This window comes from Mytilus galloprovincialis, chromosome 6 (assembly GCF_965363235.1).
Source record: "Mytilus galloprovincialis chromosome 6, xbMytGall1.hap1.1, whole genome shotgun sequence".
NCBI classification, from domain to species: domain Eukaryota; kingdom Metazoa; phylum Mollusca; class Bivalvia; order Mytilida; family Mytilidae; genus Mytilus; species Mytilus galloprovincialis.
In genome coordinates, this window is record NC_134843.1 from 5066889 (window position 1) to 5078980 (window position 12092).

The 12092-nt window shown below is 30.0% G+C and overlaps 1 protein-coding gene across 1 annotated transcript; it reads right to left on the reverse strand.

Moving 5' to 3' along the window:
- Positions 1–505: 505 nt before the first annotated feature.
- LOC143078773 (transmembrane protein 64-like) lies at positions 506–10619 on the reverse strand. Its single transcript, XM_076253735.1, has 3 exons — positions 9432–10619; positions 8270–8431; positions 506–6552 (listed from the first exon to the last, which is right to left on the reverse strand). Exons 1-3 carry the CDS (start codon positions 10122–10124, stop codon positions 6385–6387), a joined length of 1023 nt encoding a protein of 340 aa, XP_076109850.1. The 5' UTR covers positions 10125–10619; the 3' UTR covers positions 506–6384.
- Positions 10620–12092: the final 1473 nt, after the last annotated feature.

A 12092-nucleotide genomic window follows, 5' to 3' on the forward strand; every position in this document is an offset into this window, starting at 1 on the left:
ACTATGCCACTGTTTATGAGCGGTCACAGCCTCAGGAATGACAGAGAGTTAACTATGCCACTGTTTATGAGCAGTCACAGCCTCAGGAATGACAGAGAGTTAACTATGCCACTGTTTATGAGCCGTCACAGCCTCAGGAATGACAGAGAGTTAACTATGCCACTGTTTATGAGCCGTCACAGCCTCAGGAATGACAGAGAGTTAACTATGCCACTGTTTATATTTGTATTCAATATTTCAGTGGATTGTTGTTTTGTTTGGTGCCAACCAACACTTCCTTGAATAGCTTGAGCCAACCAACATTTCCTTGAATAGCTTGAGCCAACCAACACGTCCTTGAATAGCTTGAATAGCTTGAATAGCTCGACATAATCTACTTCTGTTTAAAATTGCTGACCTGGTATGCCATGACCTTTCATATTATTTTTGGAGTTGCTGTTTCATTGAAATAACCCAACATCCTTTTTTATTTAGAGGAATGGTATAAAAAAAACAAGGCTAAATATCTGACAAAATATGTTTATTAATTTCCCTCAGAATGGAAAATATCTCTTGCATGAAATAAATATATAGCATGTAACAATATATTTTTCCCTAATAAACACATGCACAATACATAAGTAAATGCTAGGAGTTGTAAAATAGTCAAAGAAAATATCTGAACATGCATAAATTCTTACTCAAATAAATATCTAAAAATATCTTGCATAATTTAATAGACAATGAAATATAGTCAGTGTTTGCACAAAAATTAGAAAATTAAAAAAAATCCTACAACATGATTGACCAACACTATTGTGATGCGGCAGTGGTTTTGAGTTCAACTACCGTTAATCAGTAGTCTATTTAACTCTGAATGAAAAGGTCAACATTTTGTACCTTATCTCTCCTTTGGTTTCCAGGTCATATCTACAATCACAGGAAAGGAGACACAAACTTCACTTATATGACATTCTAAATGAAATTAATTGGTTTATTTTGAAACAATATACACCATTTCCTAAATTACAAAAACTTGGATTTCATAATTTTGCAGTTGAAGCCTGAGTAAATGAGAGTTTAAAAAAAAATATAAATATTCTGAGTTGATGTCATAGTTTCATTAATCCCTATCTGGTTTTCAACTAGACTTATTCTTTAAAACATAAACTATGCAGATGTTCACCAATTTTCTTACATTAAGAGCTATTTAAAAAAAATGTTAAGTGTTGGAACCAAAACTGCTTAAGTAGAATTTTGGAATATCTGAGGTTAGGTTAGATGAAATGATTTAAACTATGTAACATGTGCATACCTGATATCATTTTAAAAAATCCAACTTATCAGATATAAGAAGATAAGTGCCAATGAGACAGCTCTTACTATAAGTCATGCATGTTGTGATAGCTGTAAGCATAGCTGAATTGTTTTAATATAGCTGACTTAAGGAGGCTCTTTTAAATGCTGAAAATGTGCAAAGCCAGCATCTAGTTAAACCTTGTTTTGAACATATTAGTTTGGATAGAAAAGATATGTTTTAAATCTTAATGTGACCTTGTTTTTCTAATGTGTTAAGTGATTTTCTCGTTATTTTGCCAATCCTCTGATTTTTTTTTTATTACAACAAAATTATTATTGAAATCATCAATACTATGGTTAGGCCATAGTAAATCATTAATTTCTCATTGAAATTATCAACATCATTTTATTATGTGTCATTAATTTCTGCTTAATTTGAATACATTATTTGAATGTTATATTTATCTTATTATATCGGATTGGGTATACAAATAAAAATATGTATCAAATAGTGATTTTATAGTTGTATTTCTGAATCTTTTGTTGAATTTGTGAAAAATAGTAGAAATCATCAATGCTATGGTTTGGCCATAGTATATCATTAATTTCTCATTCAAATTATCAACATCATTATCTGTGTCATTATTTTTGCCTTCTTTTAAAGTATCATTAGCAAGCATTATTCATCAAATAATAACTGGACAAAAATAAAACAGATGGAAATAATTAAATTAAAAATTATATTAAAAATTACAACAAATACTACAACCTGAGTGGCATTATTGAAATCATCTGTGCCACTGGCTTTTGATGCCACTGGTACGTCATTGATTTCTGTTAACAGCATCATAAGACAAATGCAGACCTACCAAAAGTGTGGCTGTGCCAACTTTCAGAATTTATGAGGGATTTACCCAATAAGAGGTGTTGACTTATTACTAAATATTTATGCAAAAAAGGAACTCCAAGTAGTTTAAGGTGGTACCTAACACTACAGGGAAATAACTCTGTAAAATCAGCTAAACGTTTTAATTACATTGTGCTGTTAAAGGAATATTAAACTTCTCAATGACCAAAATTAGTGTTTGTCAAACTGCTATATAACCAGTGTAATTTTTCTAATAAAATGGTTGGTTCAAATTTTTTGAAATTTTTATATTTTTGTCAAAGGGTCAAAGTAAATACTTTGTCAAAATTTTATGAAAATTAAACGAGCCAAATTAGTTTTAGTCTAGGGTACTACCTTGAAGCAGAATTTAGAACACTTATGACATGTCATAAGAGGTTTTATGTCCTCTTTGGCTTTAAATCACCCATTTAAAAAGTTGGCAGGTATTCAGAGGGATTTTGAATGATTCTATAAGTTAAAACATGATTGGTTGCTCTGCTAATTCCTAATCTCCTTAAATTGACATAAAACCAAGCTGCTAGAAGGTCTGACCTTCAGAAGTATACTTCAATGCTGATTAAATGATGCCAGAGTTGTTAAAAAATTATTAAAAAATCATAAGAATAACACCAGTTACCTAAGTCTTGTTTTAAAAACACATATCTAAAGTGACACTCAACTGCAAACAAATGTCAAAATTAAAACAAAACAAAACAATTTTACTTTGGGCAACTATCATTTAAGACTGTGCAAAGCTGGCCATTTAAACTGCAGTTACAATGAAAACCACATGCTACAAACTACTGGGTGCAATTATGAATGAACACATCCTTTAAATACATTATGTAAGTGCTATGCATCAGTACCATAGGCATAGCAAATGCTGATGAAATTTCAATTTAAATAAAGTCAAAAATACTGTTTAATCAGAAATAGTTATGGTTTTCATTATTGTTAAAATTTTAACAGGATAGTTCAAGCAAAAATATGAACAGACATGGGTCAATTTGAAAGCATCATTTGAATACAGTAAATTTCAATAAGAATTGAATTATTGTCCTTTGTTCAACAATTAGAAAAATAAAATAACACAAAAAAAATGCTGAATTAACGGAATTGAGATCAGTTCAAAAACATGCAATACTTAGGATAATGTGAAGGTCATTATTTTGAGTCAAATTGTAAGATTAAGGGGCCTAAACATGCTATATAAATAAAGGCAATGAAAAAGGGATGAAAAATGGAAGAATCATTGAATTTACTGGTTAGCATATTCTTATCAGTGAAAAGTTTCAAAGAATTTATTGAGGCATTGTGAAAAACAAAAGAATTGCTCCAATAGGCTATTTGCCAATTCCAGTAATTGACCCTGTAATTAGAGATCCCTCTTTCAGTTGTCTCCCTTACAGGGGACATTTATTTTCATTTATAATGGAGAGTTAGCAGTACGATCAAATTTACCTGTGCGTAATGTGAGTAATCTTTAAGGTTTTCAAAACTTTTAATTACATTAATTTGTTGTTAATCTAAATACTTTTGACATCAGAAATTATTTTTTATGAAAAATTAGTTATACCGCCGATACATCACAAAAGCCAATTTTGTCCGGTATGGAGCCAGTCTACGATTGACAAAGGGAAGTAATTTGTTTAAAAAGTGTGTAATAACAGAATCAAATCGGTAATTGGCAAATAGCCTATTGCTCTATAAATACAGTTAAGCTGGGTAGATCAAAACTTATATATATACAATGGATAATGATTATGATAAATAAATTAAGGATATAGATATACAAGTATATACATTCAATCAAAGCATGACAAATAAACTGTCTAGGATCTGGTTGACATAATCACAACAAAATATAAATAGTTGCATTGTAATGGAATTCAATATAGCACTTATGACAAGTATCCGAACAACTGAAAGGCCAATTAAATGTACATGTAATATTCTTATTAATATTCCACTTGGAAATATCCATAAAAATACTCAGATCAATAGTAGCATAAGTTCATTTCACTCCAAATTTCAAGGTTAAAATCATTTTTGGAGGACTGCTATTAAATTTTTTTTTCAGGAGGAGAAATATTCTTTGGACTTAAAAATTAATGGCTGTATACAGAAAGTGTTTTAAGATAAACAGAGATTTGAAAGTACTTGTTTTTGACCTTTACAGTAACAACAATTTGAATAATTAGGAATAAATACAAAGGATTTCTTCAACATTCATAATGACATTGATAATAAAAACACTTCAAACAAAAAACAGAAATTGCATCAGAAAACTTAAAAGCGGTAAAGAAACAAGCATTGCATAGAAAAAATATAATTTTGTAAATCTACTACAAATCACAATAACTTTTACAATATTTATAAGATAATCACACAACCTTAATCACATGATCTAAGATTTCATGACAATGTTTATACCTTATGAGCCAATGGATATCAGACAAACCCTTGTTTGAATGTTATGTAAACACTGCACTTTGTAAAGCCTATGAAAGATGACAACATTAAGAGGGTGACCATCATAAAAATAAGGATATTTGAAAAAAGGTAAAATTGCCATTGAGAAGACAATCAAACACCAGACCAAATGATGCAAATGTAAGTGATAGGTTTCATTTCTTTTAACCTGATCTTTCAAACTTGTCTTTTATCATAAAATTTATAGCTATAGATATATTTTAAATTGTTATATGCATCTAAATGTTTCTATTTTAGCCTTGTTCAATATATATATATCATAATCTCTTCAAACTTCAATACTGTCTGGATATCATAAATATATACATTATACATGTACATTCATGTACAACAAATTTACATAGTGTGTCTTAGCTATATAGACTATTATTATTTTGCTAAAATATTGATTGTCAAAAATGGAATGTTTCAATTTGAGCATTTAAGTCATGCATACAAATTGCACATATGCACATTAATATATAGGTTCCTGAGGGTATCGATAACTCAAATAAAAATTTGAATGTATCGCTTTTTTTTAACAATTAAAGCCTAAAATGACCAGATATTGAAAGTGGTATTAACATTTCAAATTTTTCTAGTACTTGGTAAGATAAGATAAGGTAATATATATACATGTAGTTAATAAGATCTGGATTTCATTTAAACAGAAGCACTAAGTTTTGACATACAACAAGGACTTATAATAGGATATTTTTAAAAGTGATATTTGAGAGTAAATGGTGATGATTATGGTGATTTGATACATATATATGACCAACATTTAGAGTAAATGATGATGATTATGGTGATTTGATACATATATATGACAAAGATTTAGAGTATTATCACTTGCCGTCAATAGTAATAAGGATTTAAAATAAAATCACCATTTTATAGACTTTTAAACCTCAGCCATGTTATCATCAGATCACATGTGGTAACCATTTAATCTACGATATAATGCTGATGCTATATTTTTTTTAAAGAAAAGTACCATTCACCAAAAAGTTAAGTACAAGTTTTTCCACAATATGATGAAATCCTGTATGAGAATAACCTTTCATATTTCACATTCCATTGGATACAACAAAATCTAACATCAAACATTATATAGAAATAAATGAAAATGCCCATTTTTCTATACAACTTATAATTTGTACAAAAAACCTCAAAATTTAACAATATTTACAAGTATAAAATTGCATTGTGTTAATGTAAATCAAACAAAGTTAATTAAAAGAAAACATAGATAAATTTGTAATATTGCAAAAAAAAGAATAAGATTTATGAAGAATCCCCCCAAAAAATAATCTATCATTGAATATATTGCTTTTGATTTAAAATCCTAAATATTTTTAAACTATTCTAATAAATTGTAAATATCCTAATTTTTTTCTAAAAATAAAACTTAATAAAGGTTTATTATATTTGAATGTTAATTGAAGTAGATGTGTGACCAAAATTTTCAGCTTGACAGATCATGAAAAAAAAATCATTGTTCTTGCATCTTATCTTATTTAATATTCAAATGGAAAATAGACTGTTGGTAAGACCTGATAGAAAGGAATGGTTTGCAGGAGGTAGAAATGTATAACAATATTCCTACACTACAGAAGAAAGACTTAAGCATGCATATAAATCAATAGACTTGTCAATCAATCTCTGATTCTTGTAGCTCTCTTTTCATAAAGGCACTACGAATTGTCTCCCTTTCCATTTCTACAGAATTATCCCCCCTACATTCAACTTCCTTGTGACTTTAATATTTCTGGTGTTACCAAGACAACAGTCTCATCATCTATTGTTAAAGGCACTATCTGTGCTTTAGATTTATCTCCTTCAACTGCTTTCTTTAACTCTGCACGTGCTTTACGTACAACAAAGGTCAACAAGATCACTGTTATAATGATCTGAAAATAGATAAATACAAGTTATACAGCTTAAAATATAAAGTTTTGCATAATATACATTGATTGGAAGTTTTTTGCTTACATGTAGGTAAATAAGAAATTCTGCAACCTTTCCCTTCTTTTTTTGTTATTTTGTTCAAACTTTGTGGTGTTGTAAGGTTTAACATGACCATCAATGACCCTCCAATCCATTATCAATAATGTCAACATTTGACCTAAATTCACAGCTTTAGCTTTGTGTTGTTGAGAGATTCAACTTGACCATTGATCTTCTGTTATCAATAAGGTTACAGTTAGATTTGATATATATTTAGCATCTTAACCCTAAGTTGTTGACTTGCACAGGACAAAGTATAATCAATTCTAAGAAACATATGGCCTTCAACAACGAACAAAACCCATACCACATAGTCAGTATAAAAAGCCCAGAGAAGCATTTTGATAAATCAAATTCTATATTTATATCTAATATCATTATACTACAATATATGTATGATCAAGTATTGATATAACTATTATATGTCTGGCTTTTTGTTTGTACTATTATGTAATTAGATAATGATAGCCTATTTCTAATGATACAATGATAACATTTGAATGTAAATATCACTCAAATGTCATTCATTTCATAATTTTTCGTTCTATTTATCAACATGTGTCCTACAGCCGATGTTTCAAAAGTACATGTACTTATGTATATGAAGATTCATTTCAGAATTGTGGAATTTTGAGGTAATTCATGATTATTTACAAAAAATCTGATGCCTTGACTTTACTTTGGGAATAAATGAAATGCTGAAAAGATTCTCCAAGTGAAAACCTTTTAAAATAGTTAAATAAAAATACAACTATTAGCAGTAAGGTACTACCAAAATTATTATAACATGTTATTGCATTTTTATAGGATATTTTTATTACCACCAAAACTAAACATTTCATATACATTAAATAACAACGATAATTATAAGGACTTACAAAGGCTTATTTTTATGTATGGTGTACACTGTATTATACTATACTCATCAATTTATAGGAGGAATCTTACAAGACATGCAAAGTAAAATCTTATTAAACAAGTTCTTAAGAAAAGGTATAAGGTTTTGTTATGCCACTTTTTGCCCCATTGAATTGATAAATCATCCCACTTTTTGCCCCATTGAATTAATAACTCATACCATTTTTTGCCCATTAATATTGAATTAATAAATCATCCCACTTTTTGCTCCATTGAATTTATAAATCATCCCATTTTTTGCCCATTGAATTAATAAATCATCCAAGTACAAAATGCATCATAAAACTAACTCTAAACTATGATATATATAAACATGATAAAAGCATTCAGATATTCAAAAGACATGTACAGTACACTAGTCTGTTTAACATGAATGATAACAAATCTCAAATTTTGTCATACATGTTTTTTTTTAAACTTTCAAAATGACATTCTGCAACAAAATGAAGAAAGAAGTTGAACTACATTTTTAGTGCCACTGTGTAATTTCAAGGAAGATACATTTGTACACTGTAGGTTGCTGCTGATATTTGATTTTACCCCAAAAACCTATATTTATAAATTAAAATCTACCATTGTGTGAACTTCAATCATAGCACTTATGATGTCACAGCTGTGGTATCCAAAAATTACATTCCTGCATTTACAATGTGCATTATGTAAGTAGCAAGACTTTAGTAACTAATATGTTAATATATTAACCTGTATTGCAAAAATGATGTAACCTGTGGTTGCACTGGATCCATCAGACAAGACATCCTCCATGGACCTTAAAGTTGATCCCATGTAACAATTCAAAACAGCTGTTGGACCTAATCCTATGGCTGATGCTGCAGAGTATTTTAACATTGGAATATTTGTTAACTGTAAAAGAAATATTTTAATAAAAGCTGATATGAAGTACATTTGAACATTTTTTAAAAGTAGATTGTTAAAGTGGAAACTATTTGTTAAATAAAAATGAATGTAATAGTTCCACTATCATGTCTTGTGTCTTTTTTCAATGCACCCAACCTGTATTCAAGTCATTTTCCCAATGGACTGTTCTCCTTTGAATGCTAATTCTGACAATGCCAATTTTGTCTCAATGTTTTATATGTCTTTGAACCTTGATGTCAGACTCCGATATTGGTTCAGTGATAACCAAAAAGTATGATAACAAAAAGAACATTCATTTTCAAATTTGAATAGAAATATTCATGTACTGGCCATGGTAGTATAACTTCATACCACTTTTTGCATTTAACTGTTTCTTCACAAATGTTTTTTTCAAAGCAACTGTTGGAAGATTTCACTTTAAGCAGTGCAAATTTGTTGTAAAGTCTTTTATGTACACTAACAGTATGTACAATTTAAGTTGTTTGAACTTTTATTAATATGTAGTTATAAATATCTTATTTACATTTGTTCTTTCAAATAATCAATTACACTTTACATTTAGTTTTTCAATTATATTGAGGTAACATCTGGACTTGTTTGTAAACATTACATACATGATATATACATTTTGTACTAATACAATGTACAAAAAAATGTAATGGATTTTAATTCATTGAATCTTTTATTTATTGATATCAATTATATGTAATTGACTAAATCAAAATGATTACTCTTACAATGTAGTAAACAACATCCAATTGTATTTTGAAATGCTTTACAAATTTACTGCTGTGACATTAATTGTGAATTGGCAAATAAAGAGCATTTACAGTTTTTATTCTACAGATCAAGATAAAAGGGGGGTCCTGAATATGAGAAGTTGGGGTTGATGCTCATGATATCATTGATAATTTATTTACTAATTTACAAAATTGTTTTTTTGCATTTAAACCTTAAGCACCATACATTGTATGTTTACACTTACTGAGAATATACCATTCTGTAGACCAAATGGAATTGGTGTCAGCCTGGAAAGTGCAACTATTTTAAATCCTTGTTTACTCTCCACTACAGTAATAAAGGCTTCTATTTGTCTGTTGTAAAACTTTGTCAAAATCCAATCTCTACAACAATGTTTCATTGTCAAATGTGCAATTAAAATTCCTACAGCACCAAAAAATGTCACAACCAATGGTCCATAAATATAACCATATAGATATCCACATGCTAGCATCAGTAACATGTAGCCCCAAGCCACGGGAAACGACACTAGAGTAAACAGTAAAATAAATATCAGGAAACCTACAACGAGATCTACATCTTCCAACCAGATCAAAAGTTTCTTGATGTACTGGTGACAAAATACAACAGCTAAACATGTTAATGATATCACAATAAAAGATGTGACGGATACTTGATAGCAACTGACTTCTGTGTTAAATAAATCTCCCACTTCACTTGAACTTTCAGAGTCTGTACTTCTACATTCAATGTCCTCACCATGGTTCAATTTATACTCTTTGACCGAGAGGTGCTGCTTTGATTTCGATAAGAAAATATCATCAAATTCTGAAGATTCACCAAGAATTAGTTGTGGTTTTACATGAATATCATTCAAATGTAGTCTTTGTGATAGCCTATGTGCAAAATCCGGTGTATTTTCCTCGGCCATGTTCATGTCAGATCAGATATATACAGATACAAAGTCCAATTAATATCAACGTTTCGTCCTAGTTAGCTGATTGATGTCATTTTGAAATCGTCCTTAATTTTTGGGATAACTTGACATTATGTTTACATTCGTCAGGGAAAGTGCTGATTCTCTAAAATAAGAAAATGTAATTTTGTATGTTGCTAAGTAAAATGTTATGACTCCGGACACGGGAAGGTGTCAAAAAGTGGACCGCAAATGTTGGTTTACAAATTTTCCTCGTTGCAATAATGACATATTTTAATTAGCATTACAGATTAGCTTGCTCTCATCGTCATAGAAACCTGTAATGCCCAGCCAGGTGTTGTCTCTCGTGTGTTGACTGCTACGCCCAAGCCTGTCCGTGTCCGTTTCGGTCCGATCACCAAATGTCGCTGATGATATTAACAACCGCTTACAACGTTAGAAAAAAAATGCATAGAGTTATCTTTCGTTGCCTTGTACATGTCAGTTCAGAAAAATATCCTGAAAAACAAGAAAGAATCAAACAAACAAGTATATTAACTAATAAAAAAAAATGTTTTTTGTTTGTTTTTAATGTTATTTTATTGAGTTGTACTTTACACGAGCAGCACGACAGGTGCCACAAAATTTTATTATTTTTAAGACTACGGCAGTATGTGAGGCAGTAAGAAAGTGGCTTTAAATACGTAACGTTAATCAAGGATTTATATAGTCCCTACATTCTGACATAATTTGTGAAACTTACGATGTTAGATTGCATGCGTTGTTTGATATTGTATGAACTTTTTGATTTGTGTTGATTTATAAGCTCTTTTATATGGGCCCTTTGATTAGGAATAAAGATAGGCCTATCTATTTCAAAGTTTGAATTTGAATTCCTTTTTTTTTTAAATCAAGCTGAGACTACTATAACACAGAGATTGGTCACTCTCTGTACTGTGTTATAGTAGTCTCAGAATCAAGTTATACAAATACAAATCTTTGCGTAATGTAATATAATAATTACATGTAATGCGAGGAAAGCGCTACCTTAGATGCAGATGCCAACTAACCAAACCACTAATTCACTATATGTCTCTATTATAGTTTTTGTCTATATTCTTCTGAGTGGTTTGAAATAGTTTTCGTCACAACTACCTGTGGAAAAAAATGAAATTTGTAATCGTATTAGTCACGGTCCGAAGTTCTTTAGCCCGCTGTGCCCAGTATAGTAAAGTGCCACCGTAATGATGCACCAAAGTATACTTATTTTTTGGCTAGTGAATTTTCACCTCAGTTTTTTTTTCAGATATAGAATAGCTTTCTTCCTCGCAATCATGTTATGAACAACAATCTTTAAAAAAAAAAGAATGATTGGCAAACCTTTCATCGTACCAGAGCAAATGTTCAGCACAGTCACACATGGAAGAACTTTTTGAACAGTTCTAGGTCTATTCATATCAATATATATTTAACACATATCACACAACAGATTAATTTTATTCTACATTTTCCATGCCTCCCTTTATTGTTACTAAAGTTTTAAGTACTCATTCTTAGTAGGATAGTTCAAATTTGTGACAGATAAAATAAAATGTAAAAGCAAATGTTGCGGTCCAAAATGTCACTTTGTTTAATAGCTGAAATAAAACCTTCAGCTTCCCGGAATCGCTAAACTTATAATTAATTCCCACCGAGTTACTCGTATCTCCCCATCATGTTACCGAGTCGAAATATAACGTTTTAGTCATTATTTTCTTTACATTGATGCATATATATGTCTTAGTTGTCTCAAAAAAAAGAGCATTTTTCACAGTCCATTTATGTATGTAAAACAATATTTAAATTCGGATAAATGGGTCGCTCATTTTTTTAAGGATGTTCGCTCTTCTTGTTTTCAACTTTTCAACCAGATATTCGAAATCCTCTGGTTTTAACCACGTAGTGCCATCATTACCACAATCCTGTCCTCTTATCATCTACTGTGACACC